Source organism: Aristolochia californica, unplaced genomic scaffold (assembly GCF_029961685.1).
Source record: "Aristolochia californica isolate CCGP_79_NKW_82.1479 unplaced genomic scaffold, dmAriCali1.0.hap1 SCAF_12, whole genome shotgun sequence".
NCBI classification, from domain to species: Eukaryota; Viridiplantae; Streptophyta; class Magnoliopsida; order Piperales; family Aristolochiaceae; genus Aristolochia; species Aristolochia californica.
In genome coordinates this window covers 30898780-30915422 of record NW_027181793.1, presented here as the reverse complement: position 1 = coordinate 30915422, position 16643 = coordinate 30898780, and the positions used below count along the sequence as shown (strand labels likewise).

The window sequence follows — 16643 nt, the reverse complement described above, 5'->3', positions numbered from 1 at the left end:
GGAACGGCCGGTCAGGATTCCGGAAGAAGTTTCTAATTTCTCCCGTAGAAGTTTCTGGAGGGTAAATTATTGCAGTTACAAATCCGAAACTCCGAACCTCTTACCGCATTGGGCAAGTTCACACAAGGTAAAAAGCATCAGGAGCTAAAACCGCCCGTGATGCCCAACTGTGACTGCGGGGACCACGCACCGCTACGATAAGCTCTTATCATGCACATCATGCCTTCCGTATCATACATATCAGGCTGCTCATGAAACCAAAGGCTTCGAGGAGATTATAGGCCCACGTGAGTAGATCAGAGCGAGATATATTCCTCTTAGGATAGCGAGCCACGTGGCCTTTAGGCGAGATCCAGCGGTACAGATCCGGACCTGAAACCCTAGTGGCCGAAACGTCACTTCAGTTACATGTGCTGGCCGACTGCTCCACTCTCCTCACAAAAATATCTTCGCCACCTGTGCGGCATCCTCCACCAAGATCTCTCTGGATGCTTGACATGTACGGCCCATGCCACGGCTCCACCTTAGGAGGGCACGTGTTAAACTTTTTTCAAAAAATAAAAAATTAAATTATCACCTCTGATCTCGAAATAAAAGTGAGTGGGAGGGACTATGTGCGTCAGATATAATCCACGCATCTTTGTTAGTTCATAATAAACTTAAATTTAAGTAAATAATGAATTAAATCTAAATAAATTGATTTAATTTTAACTGATCGTTCAGTGTTAGTGTAAACAAATTCAAGTGCACTGAAAAACAGATTTGTGTTAGCGTCCTCGAACGAAAAGTATGATATAAACAAGAGAATGGGTAACCTTTTATAATATATTTAAATAGAAGATATACCTAGATAGATAATTAACCAAAATAAATATAGTTACTACACTTATAAGTGATTTAATATGTAGTATTAAAATATATAATATCCTAATTAACGAAAAACTATATTATATTACTTAATTACTATAGTTTATTATAAAATAATACAATAATTACGTGTGACTAAAATAAATTATAAAAATTAATAAAAAAGTAAAAAATAACAGAAGCGCATATAATAAATAAATAAATTATTTTTTAATAACACAAGAAATATTTTAACATTAAAACTCACTAATTTAATATAGTAATTAAAAAATAAATATAATAAATATATATATATATTTATCAATAACATAATATATATTTTATGTATTAATAATTAATAATATATTGTCATAAAATTTAAAACCATTGGTTTAATTAATTATAGCTTGGATAATTAAACCAACACAATTTATCAAATATTTATTTTAAAAATATTTTAATTATGACTATTAAGTAACTAATTTAATATAGTAATTATAAAATAAATATATTAAATAAATAAAAATAATTATTTTATAAATAAAAATATAAATTGTTATTCTTATTACGATGGTTTGATTTTTCCTTAACTTAGGAAAAATTAAACCATCTTTTCCTCACGACGGGCCACGGGCAACGGTGACGATGGCAGGCCAATGGGCCACGGCACTTCGACGGTACACCGAGAATCATAAGAGAGTGAGGCCGAGAGGCTCAGCCTCCCGTGCTCTGTAACGGAGGTCGAGAGGGAGAGGAGAGAGAAGAGAGGAAGGCCAACGAGAGAGAGGGAGAAGAGAAAAAAAAATTGGCTGATGGATCGCCGGGGGGAGAAGAGCAACGCATGACGTGCGATTCAATTGGTTGATTCGCAAAATAGGTGGGAAACCAAATTCTTCGATTTTTTCTTGAGTGAATGAGATCATTTTACACTAACGATGTTATTTAATGAACTAAGTAATGCAGGGAAAATTCATTCTACTTCATTGTGGACTAACCCCTCGTAAGTAATAAAAGAGTAATTCATCTCACTTTATATTGCTTCATGACCTAATCCATGTGACAGGACGGGACAAGAATTTTCTAGTACAATAAAATATAAAAATAAATTATCTAATAAAATTAAATTACCTTGGTAACATTTTTATTAACTAATCATTGTATTTTATTTAATCAAACTAATGTATTTTAATTATTATATATAAGAAACATACTCATAAAAATAACCTATAACATTATTAACATGTACAACTTATGTTGTTTACTTTATACATTATTGTAAAATTTTATAAATATTTAATATATAACTTAGACTATCATGTGCTTTTTATCTATTTATTTCTTTAATTATAAAAATAAAGAGATTTAATATATATATATATAATGTTTTAATTATTTAAAATTGAAATCCAACAAAGATCACTAAGACATAGCTTTTGAAATATTTGGATTTGTTGAATTTTACCAACATCTAACTTTTAAAATAAATCAGAAATATTGGAATATTTATAAATATTTGTTTATATTTGTTTATTAAAGTTATACATATATGTAATTTAGACAATCATGTGCTTTTTATTTATTTATTTATTTTAAATATCTAAATATTTAATCGATTATAAAATATTTTTATCCAAAGATTAAAGAATCAAAATAAAAAAAAAATAAAAAAATATAATTTTTGTGTTATTTTATTGATAACTTATAAATTTTCTATCTATAAAATTGTAAAATAAAAAAGTACACGCCTCTCGGAAACTACGATTCTTGTTGACGTGGGCGACTCCCGAGTTTACACGCAAAACTGACGAGATGCATTTGCCTTGTCCTTGCTTCAATGCAATGCTCACTTATGCATGCGTCATACATAACATGCTATGCATACTACTGAGATGACACGATCGATCTCTCTACTCATGGCCATCCTTGTGCGCTAGAAAATATCTTCGCCACGTAGGCAGCAAGCGAGCCCGCCAGCTCGAGGGATCGCCGAAGTATCCTTTCTCGACCAAAAACCACCCCGAACCAGAAAAACTGCATAATTGAGTTCTCCAAATCAAAATCTCCAAAACTAAGAGAACTGCAAGTACATGCCAAAGCTCCGTCACTCTACGATCAGTAACACTTAGCTTCATAGGTAGTCTCAGTTTGCTCTCGCGTTTTCTTCTTGTTCTAATTTATGCATTCAAATCGGTAGATTTTCGGATGCTGCCGACGTTGCGATGCTTTTGATGGTTGTATAACCTATAAAATTTCGGCGGATTTTCATTTGTGATTTTCCTCGTTTAGTGTTTTACGCTTTGGACTTTTATATTTGCATTTATCTTACTTTTATTTTTGTTTTTGTTTTTTGGTTTACAAATCTTTCCATCTATCACGTTTATTTATTTTATTTTTTCGGAATTTTACTGCTATGTGTATTCATTGTTTCGCTTAGATGGTTAGGGTATTCTTTTCACGTCGTTGATGTTACTCATAGCAGCTAGTTAGTTGCTTTTCCCTTTATAAGTTATTATTGAACGTTTTTTTAAACCGAAGGGAGATATTTTTAAAGTGATTATTTACGTTTTTTTTTTCATGTATTTCCTGGAGAGTGGCTTCTCTGGCTGTGCTGGTTTGATTCGTTTATCAATAACAGTTGAGCCAAGACTGAGTCATTGAAGACTAGTTGGAGTAAATAAGCTGTTGGAAGTTTTTTTTTTTTTTTTTTTTCTGAGCAATTATATCTTTTACTTACTGATATTATTATTATTTTTTTTCTGTTTTTTGGAGTTCTTTGTGCTTCTTGGTTTTGAACTACTGATTTTATGCTTATATTTGTCGAATATTGTGAGTTTCTACTTTTTACAAAATTAACTCTGGCAGACTTTGTTTCAAATTAAAATCAAGGAGGTTGGCAGTGATTAGCCTGGTGTTGAAAACTTGGATTTTGTCTGATTTCCAATTTTTTTAATCACTTCTCTATGAACGGGGTTTATTTACATCTTTCAGTGTTTTTTGCAGAGAAAAATCTAATTATCTATTTTTTTTTTAGTTTATATTGATGGCTGAATTTATTTGCAGTGATGCATGGAGTGATCATAAACTAAAAGCAAGGCTGTTTGGTGGCGATTAATGAAGATTTGGATATAATTTTGTTTGATGTCCATGAAGGTGAGAGTTATGAAGATAAAAAATATAGTGCAGTTATAATATAAGTTTCCATTACTTCTTCTTCACTTGCACTGCTGAAGTCGAAACATCTTGCTGTCTTGTTATAATTTAGTTACTGGAGAGAGGATGCTCATGTCGTCTTCATCTGAAAAGTGGGTTGATGGCTTACAATTTTCGTCATTGTGTTGGCCTCCACCACAGGATGCCCAGCAACGACAGGTACACAAGTTAATTTATACGTACTGTCACTTTTTTTCTGTTCTTTTTCTTTTTCAATGTTGTTTAGCCAGTGCTTAAGATCTTTCGTACTTTGTCTTTGATTTTTTGCTATTCATGTTTCTTTCTTTGTCTTCGATTTTGTTCTTTGAATTTTCTTCCTTCAGAAAGGAAGAAAAAAGTGAAATAACATTCTTGGAATGAAAGTGATCATTTATATTTGAACTCTTGAGCTCGAGTACTAAGTTTTAAATCTGGAAAATGGATACCTTTACTTTCTATATGTCTGCACTAGGTGAAGAGATGTCATATGTAGAAAACACTGCGATTACATGCAAACAAGTATGTTGAAAATTGAACCTACTAATATGGTCTGAAAAAGTGGGTTCACTCGCTAGAACCTTGTAAATATTAAAGCTCCTAATTATGACCGAGCTTTAAATACCTACAAGGAGAGAGGCTATCAGCTTAAGTTTGAGATCAGAAGAGCATACATGAAGAAGTTGACATCTAGCAACACTAAATGCCAAGACACTTAAAATCCAGCTTAAGATATTGATGTTGCCTTGATAAAGCAACTGGCTGATATTACTTTGTGGTCAAGGATATGCACGATAAGCAAACATCTGAAAAGACTGAGAATAGAATGGACCTATGTATCTGGTGTAAAGACCGGGTCATCATACTTCCTACGATGTCCCTGAATTATTTTTCAATTTATGGAAATTAAAAAATATTAGATTCTTAAGTTTTTATACATCTATATTAGTTGAAGACCCGTGACTGTGTGCTGCACCTACTTGGGTTCAGCATGTCAAGAAAAGATTTTGGTGTAGAACCTTTTTATTGTGCTAAGTAGATTGAGGATATAATCACTTTATTTTGGGTTGAAAAAAAGTTCCTACTCTTGGAAAAAAATCTTCGCTGTCTTTTTGGTTGACTTCTTCAATTTGGGTCCCACTGTTGCTACTCTTTCTACTTTTCCTACACATTTAATTTCCCTTGTCCGTAAATGTCCAAAAAAAAAAGAGTCCTTCAGGTTCTACCTAGCGTGTTTTGTTGATCATAAGTTACCAGGGCTTCTATAGTGTTTTGTTGATCCTGAAGAGTGTTTTAGTTTTCCTCACAACAACAGTTGATCTTCTTTTTAATCTTTTAGGCACAAATCATGGCTTATGTTGAGTACTTCAGTCAGTTCACTTCAGAGCGTTTCCCTGAGGATATTGCAGAGGTAATTGCTATTTTTACTCTAGTGCATATTAGTTGAATCTTCAAGCAAAAAAAATATTGCATGCATAATTGGTCTTAATTCATTACTGATGTCTGAGTGTGGCATTCTGCTTTTTTCTTACAGCTAATACATAGTTGCTACCCTTCAAAAGAAAAACGCCTTTTGGATGAAGTTTTAGGTTTGAAAATAGTACTTCTGCTTATTTATCCATCTCTTAGTTCAATAAATGTCAGCCTTAATATTTTTTTCCTTTTTCTGATTAAATTTTATCAAATTATCTTAAATTTCAGCAATCTTTGTTCTTCATCATCCGGAGCATGGACATGCTGTTGTTCATCCAATTCTTTCATGTATCATAGATGGGACATTGTTGTATGATAAGAATGACCCTCCATTTAGTTCTTTCATTTCTTTAGTCTGCCCAAGCAGTGAGGTATAAACATATTAACATCGGTAATTTCCTGTCATTTTTCTCATAGAGTGATACCTCTCATTTCTAATTCTCTTTCTTGCATTGCATTCTGATGGCTAGAACTCCTTGCCTGCTCAATAGTATAGCTGGCCCTCCATCAGTTAAAAATAAAATCAAGGGAGAGGATTTGGATATGAGTCTCTTCATTTTGATTAATGTTTTATTGTGTACTAGAATGTTATATGTTTTTTTTTAAATGCTTAATGTAGTTATGACTCTTCATTTTACTGATTCCTTATTTACACAAGGAGTATTCCGAACAATGGGCTTTGGCATGTGGAGAAATTTTGCGCGTGTTAACTCACTACAATCGCCCAATTTATAAGATTGAGAATCAGAATACTGAGAATGAGAGGAGTAACAGTGGCAGTGAGGCTACAACAAGTACTTCTTCGAAGGCAGAAGCTCGCCATTCAGTTGCCCAAGAACATGAAAGAAGACCTTTAAGACCTTTAACTCCATGGATTACCGACATATTGCTAGCTGCACCACTGGGTATTAGAAGCGATTATTTTCGTTGGTAAGTGACATTTGTTATTTCACCTGTTGGAGTTGTATTAGTCTGGGTAAAAGTCCATTTTCTTTAGTTTTTTGTTGTTTTTTATTTAGTTTGTAGACCCAAGACTGAAATACATGAATGGTAAATATTTTTTATTTGTAGATTTGATTTATTTCAAGAGGAGTTGCAGGATTTAGCTGTAATCTTCGACAAATTAGTGACTATTCATGTTAATGATTTGCCTTTTACTGAATATTCTGAAAAAAATGCAGTTTTATTCTCTCATTGGAAGGAAATTCAGAGTTTTTGGCCGCTAAGAAATTAATGGGCTAAAACTTTGGGCTTCTGACAAATGTCATAAAGCTTTAAATTATTTCACACAGAAGTCCCATCCAGTTAGGTACATGCATAGTACACACCTTTAATAAGAGGAGCTCCCTAACTTTCTGAGCATTTGGAAACATCATGTGGCACTGAGGTCTCCCTTTGGAATGGAGTTACATTAGAATATTTTGTAGGGGGATTGTGGATTGCTTATGTATTTTTAGGTTTGACTTCTAAGACAGAGAATTGACAAGTTAATTATAGGAAAGTGATAAAAATAGTGACATGTGCTCTCCCTTTGGAATTGAGTTACGTTGTAATGTTTTTTAGGGGGGTTGTGGATTGCTTATGCATTTTGGGTTTGACTTCTAAGACAGAATTGACAAGTTAATTATAGGAAGGTAATAATAATAGTGACATGTGCCACCTGATAACATGCATAAAATATCTAGAACTGTCCAGAATCTCAGGTTTTATGTGAAGTATGCTGGGATGCATGTAAAAGTTAGTTCTTTTTCAGTATAAATATGTCCACTGTTGGCAGCATCCAGTGCTGCAAAGTACTCATTACCTAAAGTTTATTCCACTTTCAATTGACTTGTTTAAGTATTATGTGGTAGAATAGCTTCTTTACTTGGATAAAAAGCTCACCCTTGAGTGTGCTTCTTTATTTCTAAAGTTTATGCTAAACAGACATTTATTATGTTTTATTCTGTAAGTTTTTTTTGATGGGTGGGTAGAATACCCAGTGAAATCAGTCAGATATCAGATTTTACATTAAAAAAATGTTTACACTGCTGTGAGATAACTGTCGAGGATTACCTGCAAAATGGTTGATAATGTAATGACCATGCATGAATAGAGAATGATGTTGCCCGAAGCACAGGCATTTTATCCTGGAACTCAAAAAATAAAATTTGCTATTTACATGTTCTGCATGGACTTGATTGATTTCCATCAGAGAATTTTTGTCATAATGTTTTTATTATAAAAGAAGCTTTGACAAAAACATAGTTGGTCTCTTAAGTTCCTTTTGACTTTAATATAAACTAATCCTAGAGACTCATTTTGATTTAACGAGTTCCTAAAGAGCTTCTTTTATTAGGTGTGGTGGAGTTATGGGAAAGTATGCAGCTGGTGGGGAGCTTAAGCCGCCAACGACTGGTGAGTAAAATTTCCACTTCCACTTTATATTATCCGAGACTAAAGTGTGATAAATAATTTTTTTTTTGTCACTCGCAAGAAAATTGAATTACTTTTTTGGTCTGAATGCTTCATTGGGTATGTTTCATAATTTAGTTCGAATTTTCAAGTTTGAAGTCTAGGGGATTCTTTTCATGCATAAAACAGCAAGTTAATGCTTATTTAGAATTTTTGAAATTTTCAGGGAACTTGCATGTGTTTACAGCCCCATCAATGTTCTTTTCAAGAATCCTTCTCTAGTTCTGGTCTTGCCTTTTATGCTGTTCTTGGGTTATTTGGCTTTTATATAGCTTCTTGGAGAATTTAAGGGGTTTAAAGTTGGCCAATTGCATTAAAGGACAAGCTCAGGTGACTGCCATTTAGTGGAGATGTCAAGCCGCACCTGCTGTCTAGCCCCAATTCCCTAAAGGGGTGACTGATGAGATAGCTAACAAATTTAATGCAGAATGGAGGAGTGTAAAATGTTTGAATTTTTGTGCAATAGGTGCATGTGAAAAGTGTAAAGAGAAATTCAATGTGACTAGTGTTAACAATGACCATGACTAATTAAGTTGAATGGAGGTGACAATATCTAAAAATAAGTCAAGACATAAGAATTTTCAGATGAGAGTTTGATAAAAGAGAGAGAAAAAAAAACACTTACTAACAACACCGTTCCACTGATTTTAGTTTTTCTTTTAGTTCTTGTTAGTTCATCAACTGACTTACAAAGCCCTGTTGTCGGCGATGAAAGATTTGAAAAAGCCAACCTGACAATAGATTATATGATTAATCAGGGTGAAGGCCAGTGAGGGAAAAAACTTCAGCACTAAAACCAAAGTAATTGGAACATGGTATTGACTGTAACAATGGCAAATGTTTTTTGACTTCTTCTTCTTTTTCTCATCTTCACAAGACTTTAAGAATTATTAGATTTGCTAAAGTTTGTTACTCAAACTTACTGAGGAGCCACTTTCTTAGAAAAAAGGTAATTTATATAAGAATCTAAAAATAATTGTTGTACAGCGAAGAGTAGACTTGGGAAAATTAGGCTAAAACTAAAAAAATTCAGAATTATGATGCCTTCTCTATAAATAAAAACACATATTCTATGGTTTTGTCACCTTGCATCACATTCTGTATGAAAAGTATTTGAGCACAGCAACATTACTTTAGCAAAGATAAAGGGTAATAGCCATGAGTGACCATATCCTGCTTTTTTCATGCTTGTTTGTGATTTTGCTCGAGCAGAAAAGGGGCTTGGTAGTGGGACTAATCGCACATAGCTTAATGTCTGGACCCTGTTTTTATTACTTGGGGAAGGCCTCCTAACTTCAGCAAGTCATTTGGATGGAACCAGACCTAATGTTAACATGGTATGAAAGCCAAGTTTGAACCCAAGTTCATGTTTGTGTTTGTGTGGCCTCTTTGTTTTTGCTTTGCCGTCTGTGTGTGTACGTACTCCTTGTCTTGTGCGTTAGTTTTGGCCTGGACATGAGGAGGAATGTTATATGGCTAAAACTCCACTGGTCTGCAGGTGTACATGCTCCATATCTCAGGATAGTTGTTCAAGGATGAAAGTTGTTTTATATAGGAAATAATCATTTCGCATTGGTTTAGGTTTAAAAAGACCCACTAAAAAAGCTTCCTAACCTCATCCACTCATTTGGGGATGGGTCTGAACCCAGTAATTTTTTTTTCCAATGTGCAGCTTGTGGTCGTGGATCTGGCAAGCATCCTCAGCTTATGCCATCAACCCCAAGGTGGGCAGTTGCAAATGGAGCTGGTGTTATATTAAGTGTTTGTGATGAAGAAGTTGCTCGCTATGAAACTGCAAATTTAACAGCTGCAGCTGTACCTGCCCTTCTGCTTCCTCCTCCAACATCTGCTTTAGATGAGCATCTGGTTGCTGGGTTGCCAGCACTTGAACCCTATGCTCGTTTGTTTCATAGGTTAATACTAGACCTCCTTACTGCATACTCAAGGCTAGGCACTTTTTGAAGAATTTCTGAAGGTTGTTTGTTGTGGCTAGGTACTACGCAATTGCTACACCAAGTGCTACTCAAAGGCTTCTGCTTGGATTGTTGGAGGCACCGCCATCATGGGCACCGGATGCACTAGATGCTGCTGTGCAACTTGTGGAACTACTTAGGGCAGCTGAAGATTATGCCACTGGCATGAGGGTGAGTGGAATCATGGTGGGAACAACCGATTAAGACTATCTGATAATAATGTTTCATCCCTGATGTTCTTTGTTTTCTAGCATTTCTTTAAATCATTATCAGAAAAGTGCTAGTAATCTCACTAAACATCCCATATCCCTGTCACTGGTTTAGTCTTTTACAAGGGTACCAGCTTGTGCTGTAACTATTGAAGAACCTGCCACCATCATCACTGTCATGTTATGCGAAGTGGACTGATGTAGATGATAACAGGGAGATAATATCCTTGTTCATTTGTAAATTCATATATGGAGTACTTAGTCTGGTCATTAATTATTGTAACTTGATTAAAATTAGTGTATAAATATTTTACTGACAATTTTTGGTCTTTTTGGTTTCGCATGTAGCTTCCTCGAAACTGGATGCATCTGCATTTCTTGCGTGCAATTGGAACTGCAATGTCCTTGAGAGCTGGTATTGCTGCTGATGCTGCAGCAGCTTTGCTTTTCCGCATACTATCACAGCCCACTTTACTCTTCCCTCCACTTAGACATGTTGAAGGAGTTGACATTCAACATGAGCCCTTAAATGGCTACATCTCCTATAAAAACCAGGTAATCTGATGCTTCAAGTTAAACTGCTGTTACATAAGGCTGGACCTGCTCTCCAGAGGTCATTTGAGGACTGGTGAGAGTCTGATGACCTTACAAAACAAACTAACCTCTATGTTGATGAATGATCTGTAACATATTACAAAATTGCTTTTTGTTTTTTGTTTTTCTTTGAGCACAATGAGAAAGGGATTTCATTATGATAACTGATTTCCAATAAACATATGTGATTGAAATAAGACTCACTGGAAGTATTGTTTTGAATTGGTCAGAAGAATTTAGTATCAAGATTGATGGTCCACATGAGCATATCTGTGGGGATGCCTCACACAGAACTAAATGCGCTTCAGTTAGTCCAAAGATACCTGCATGCCACTTGAGCTAACCTATATGATTTTCACTTTTGTTCGGATGCAGCAAATGGTGGCTGAAGATTGCCCACACACATAATGCAAAGATGGATTTGCTTTATCATATTTGTGCTCGACTTTCCATGTTCTTTTTTTACCATAAAAACAGCTAGACTTAGGTTGCAGGTGTTAGAGTTTGCTTCTTTTTTCATATATGTGCATGCATGTATCACACCTAACTGCTGCATGTGCAAATAACTCCTATACAGATGGAAGCTTCTAATGATGAGGCAACAATTGAGGCTACAGCCCAAGGGATTGCTTCAATGCTATGTGCCCATGGCCCAGAGGTTGAATGGAGAATTTGTACAATCTGGGAAGCAGCTTATGGCCTCCTTCCTTTAAGTTCATCGGTAGTTGATTTGCCAGAAATTATAGTTGCAACTCCACTACAACCGCCTGCTTTATCTTGGAACCTTTATATCCCATTACTTAAAGTTTTAGAATATCTCCCTCGAGGAAGCCCGTCCGAAGCATGCCTTATGCGGATCTTTGTAGCTACAGTTGAAGCTATCCTTCGAAGAACATTTCCTCTGCATTCACCGAAAGAGCAAACCCAAAGATCAAGATATCCGGTTGGGTTAGGCCCCACCTCCAAGAATCTAGCTGTGGCAGAACTTCGTACAATGATCCATTCATTGTTTCTGGAGTCGTGTGCATCAACGGAACTTGCTTCCCGTCTTCTATTTGTTGTGCTAACTGTATGTGTCAGTCATGAAGCCTTGCCAAACGGGAGTAAGAAGCCCACTGGGGCAGATGTCCAACCTCCTGATGAGGAATCACAGGTGCTAAACAGAGGTCAAACAGGAATCAGGAGCAGAACCAGGAAAAAGCAAGGGCCAGTTGCAACTTTTGACTCTTTTGTCTTAGCAGCAGTTTGTGCTTTGGCTTGTGAACTCCAGCTATTTCCTTTGGTATCAAGAAATGGCAAATGCTTGGAGCCTAAGGAGACCCCGTCTCCCTCCTTGGTCAATGTTACAAAAGTTAATCGGTCTTTGAATGAACTCCCAAATGGACTTGGCTCAGCAATTTGTCATACTCGTCGTATCCTAGGAATTTTGGAAGCACTGTTTTCATTGAAACCATCTAATGTGGGGACTTCTTGGAGTCACAGTTCAAATGAGATTGTTGCTGCTGCTATGGTTGCTGCTCATGTTTCTGAACTGTTTGGAAGATCTAAGGCATGTATGCATGCTCTTTCTGTCTTGATGAGATGTAAGTGGGACAATGAAATTTATACCAGGGCTTCTTCACTATACAATCTCATTGACGTTCATGGAAAAGCTGTGGCATCTATTGTGAACAAGGCTGAGCCCCTAGAAGCTCACATAGTACAGGCCCCCGTGTGGAGAGATGCTCTAAAGTGCATCAATAGTCGAAAGCGAATGAGTTGTTGTAGTAGTAGTAGCATTGAATTAGAGGACCAAAAAAGACAGAATGAAAGCTTGGACAAAGAAGATGTAGCCAATTCAGAAGCACTCCTTAGATGTGACAAAGCATTACTTTTAACCGATGTTATGCTAAATAACTCTAGAAAAGAGATTGCCACTTTGCCAGTGGATGCATCAGATTTGGCCAATTTTCTGACAACTGACAGGCATATTGGATTCAATTGTAGTGCTCAAGCACTTCTTAGAATTGTACTAGCAGAAAAACAAGAACTTTGTTTTTCTGTTGTTTCATTGTTGTGGCACAAGTTGATTGCATCTCCAGAAACAGAAATGATAGCAGAAAGTACGTCGGCTCAACAAGGATGGAGGCAGGTATTATGTCCCAACAGTCTAGTTTCATGAACTCTTCTGTTCTGCTCCATCTTTGCTTACTTTCAATTGTACCTCTTTTTTAATTGTTTTATTGATTGTTTCAAGTATTAGTTTCAATCTTCATCACTTACATTTTTGAAATTACTTGCACCTATCTGGAAATTCTTCTTCTAAGAGTATATAGATCTTCTCTCTTGGAATAGTTGACTAATGGATTTTACTGCTTTTCATTCTGTGTGAAAGTTCACATTTGATTGTCAAAGTTCACATTTTCTATTATCTTAGTTCTGGTTCTATTGTTCTGTGGATTGTATTTCTTCTTTTGTTTCTCCAGATGCTAGTATGATTAGAGTAAGTGCTAGGTTGTTTATTGAGAACATTCCCATTTTGATTGAATTCAACTTAGATTTTTTATGTCTGACCTGGGTAATTCTCTATCGTCAAATCTTTATGATTACATAAAAAAGATACTGCATCAAGAACTCAAGTTTTTAGTGTAATAATCTCTAATGCGATGTTTCTTTGCATGTCTTAATGCAAAGAATGTCTTTATTAACAAAACAATGTTACAGTATAATTGTTATATTGCATATAGGAAATATACTCAAAACTTTAAGAGTTAGTTCACTGTATCAAACCAAAAGTAGTGTTATACGCTATTCCTCAACTATGCCAAACTTGAAGGCTAATTTTCTCATGTGCTCAATGATTTATAAAAACATATTTAGGAGTTGGCCAGTGGTTTTAGATTACTGTTGTAGGGATGCCAACAGCTGGTTTTCCATATTACAGAGACATTGATGCCAACTGTATTGTCAATTGTGGACAATGCTTTCTTCATTCATGTAGAAGGTGGAAGTGTGGCCGTGATGCAAAGATTGGTCGCTACGGAATGCATGAGCCATGGATTTTTGTCTTAAGTGTCCATTGACTTACACAGTCCTGTCTAAAATATGTTTCTCAAAGTTTGAGGATACTTTGAAATCTTTGGCAAAATAACAGTGGATACCAAGATAAGGGGGTGTCCTTAAATCTCAAACACGTATAAAAATTTTTTGTTGACACAAAAGATAACAAAAAAGAAAATGATAAGCTCAGGATGAAAAGGAAGTGAGAAGAGGAAGAAAGAACACTTTGGGAATTGAATTTATTGGATGTCAGCCACTGTTTTATTTACTTAACAAAGCTTACCACACTTCAATTGGGTATGTGAGACCATTTTGAAAGGGCAGATATGCATATTTTTCTATAAGAATGAATAGATGAACTGGATGATAGATTGAGATTGGCTAAGATCTAAGATACCCTTTTATATAGTATGTGGAACTTGATCATATATCATAATCATGTGGTGTAGCTAACCAAATATATATTTATTTGTATCTAAGAACTTGTATCTGTATGTCTGGATGTATAAAATAGGCTTAAAGACTCTGATGTATGAAAGTTCCCTTTTCTACATGTAGATGCCCATGACCATCCTATTTCAAAAACAATCTTTAGCTTTCTTTGATTCTCCAAGTTATCGCACATCTACGGATGGCAATGCACCAGGCTGAATCAGAATGAAGCCTAGATTAGTAATGCAGATACTTGCATCTGAGATGTACTGATCTTTTAATTTCTCCATTTGTCATTTATAGGTAGTTGATGCTCTATGCAATGTTGTATTGTCAGCACCAACCAAAGCGTCAACTGCGGTGGTTTTGCAGGTTTCAAATCAGTTTCTTTTTTCAAGTTTATTGAAATATCATGCAAGCTGTATTATTTTTACTACCGTTTCAGTAGTCAACTTTTTCATTCACCCAGTGCCGTGTGCCTGTGAGCAGGCTGAGAAAGATTTGCAGCCTTGGATTGCTAAAGATGACGAGCAAGGTCAGAAAATGTGGAGAATCAATCAACGGATTGTAAAGTTACTGGTAGAGCTGATGAGAAATCATGTTAGCCCAGAAGCTTTGATAATTCTGGCCAGTGCTTCAGACCTACTTCTTCGTGCAACAGATGGGATGCTCATTGATGGAGAAGCATGCACTCTGCCACAACTAGAGGTATATGTCTTTGTATCTTGAAAAAGTTAATCAACAAGGAATTCATTAAGTTAGTGCTTCAGTCGTTTTGAATGATGTATTTATCGTCTTACCATCATAATAACTTCTTCTCCAAGGCCCGTTCCTGCAGTTTCTTTGCGTTTTCTTGAATTCTTATAATTGTAGGTAACTAGGCATTGTAAGTTGTACTACATTTTCTGATTAGTTGGCATGTCGTTGACGAGAGCTCGTGTACTGTAGCACTTTTTTTGTGTATGTGTATATGCAATATGTTAGAATTGTACCTGCATGGTCATTATTGCTGGGATAACCTTTTCTGTCTCAACAAAAATGTGCAGCTCTTGGAAGCAACGGCGAGAGCAGTTGAGCTCATGCTAAGCTGGGGAGACTCTAGCTCAGCTGTAGTTGATGGCCTTGGAAACCTGCTGAAGGTACTTATTGGAGACGTAACTTTCCTCTTTCAATTAAGCCTCTCTATTAATACAGTTTTCTCCACCAAACTCATGCAGTGTCGTTTACCTGCTACAATCCGTTGTCTCTCTAATCCAAGTGCACATGTGCGTGCACTCAGTACATCGGTGCTTCGACATATCATACATATTGGATCTGTTAAATCCAGCTTAACACCGCAGGGTGTAAAGGATCTTCATGCCGTCTCTTTCCAATTCTTAACTATAGGCATCATAGACTGGCGTGCAGACATAGAGAAATGCTTGAGATGGGAAGCTAACAGCCGGAGGGCCACTGGATTGACCCTATTATTCCTTGATGCTGCAGCTAAGGAACTGGGTTGCACCATTCCCTCATAGGTTGGTGGGGGCTGCTGATCAGGTGGGCTAGTTAAGATTCATCACCATATCCATTTTCGTATTTAACATGACTGGTTTACGGACTGTAGATAGGAACCAGTTGAAATTTCCATTGTTCATATAGACACGGTGAATCAGGCTTGTTCTTGCAATGGAGGATGATATTACGGGAGGCTGGATGTTTTTTTTTGTGGTTAATTTTGTCTTATGCCATTTGTGTATCTCAGGCACCACCCATCCGCAGAATTACAATTCGGAAAGCAATCTGAGCGGAGTCTGCCTTGCCTGTTACATAATCCGTTCTTAAATATCGTACATATCATTGTGTGAATGTCAATTTTTCAGGTTTTCCCTATAATTTTGCTCATATTTGGCCCTCTTAGAAGAAGTCAAAAGATCTTTAAGTTATCAATCATTTGATTATTTAATTTTCTATCCTGGAGTGATTTTATTGGTTGGATCCATTTGTAGTTTAAGATCCTGGTTACCCAAGTTTGAACTTGACATGCCACAGGTATAGATCTAAAATTCTACATTGGTACTTCCAAGATTCAAACTCGTACATGGAGTTACAGAAACAAACGACAAGTGAGCGATCTTGGCATGTAAACCAAGTTACAGGCCATTCTTTTCAATCTGCTAGTGGTTCTTTGAGAAGGCGATGGGAACTCATTGTCAAATCCTCCAAGCATGGAATTGACGGTTATAATTTCGTTGTAGGGGTGGTGAGGAGATGCCTGATGGCGAGAGGCTGAAAGTGAATAACACAGATGGATGTCCATATATAATTGAGCTTTTTGTTTTGGCACAAAGAGAGTACAAAAATAAGTCAGGTTCGTTCGCTGTTAACTCCTGCGCTTCAGTTGTTGTAATATACGTAGTAAAAAAACGAGAGCTAAACCTATTTAAGGATAAGAATA

General features: G+C 36.0%; 1 protein-coding gene across 4 annotated transcripts; it reads left to right on the top strand.

Moving 5' to 3' along the window:
* The first annotated feature begins 2830 nt into the window (after positions 1 to 2830).
* On the top strand, positions 2831 to 16158 carry LOC137945430 (protein GIGANTEA-like). 4 transcript variants are annotated; one of them, XM_068791323.1, is made up of 16 exons: positions 2831 to 2980; positions 3907 to 3996; positions 4109 to 4215; positions 5372 to 5443; positions 5567 to 5621; positions 5734 to 5876; positions 6164 to 6435; positions 7844 to 7902; positions 9632 to 9872; positions 9953 to 10103; positions 10490 to 10696; positions 11313 to 12866; positions 14510 to 14578; positions 14696 to 14914; positions 15253 to 15345; positions 15424 to 16158. In XM_068791323.1, exons 3-16 carry the CDS (start codon positions 4123 to 4125, stop codon positions 15721 to 15723), a joined length of 3528 nt encoding a protein of 1175 aa, XP_068647424.1. In that variant the 5' UTR covers positions 2831 to 2980; positions 3907 to 3996; positions 4109 to 4122; the 3' UTR covers positions 15724 to 16158. The 4 variants fall into 4 exon arrangements, with proteins under 4 accessions (XP_068647424.1, XP_068647422.1, XP_068647423.1 ...); XM_068791321.1 differs by having other exon boundaries at positions 14510 to 14914; positions 15424 to 15745; positions 15951 to 16158; XM_068791322.1 differs by having other exon boundaries at positions 6167 to 6435; positions 14510 to 14914.
* Positions 16159 to 16643: the final 485 nt, after the last annotated feature.

Bases quoted from the DNA above. Each gene is read 5' to 3' on its own strand.
- LOC137945430 (XM_068791321.1), top strand. From the start codon at position 4,123: ATGCTCATGTCGTCTTCATCTGAAAAGTGGGTTGATGGCTTACAATTT. The intron at 4,216-5,371 runs GTACACAAGTTA...TTAATCTTTTAG, and splicing joins AGGATGCCCAGCAACGACAG to GCACAAATCATGGCTTATGT. The intron at 10,697-11,312 runs GTAATCTGATGC...ACTCCTATACAG, and splicing joins ACATCTCCTATAAAAACCAG to ATGGAAGCTTCTAATGATGA.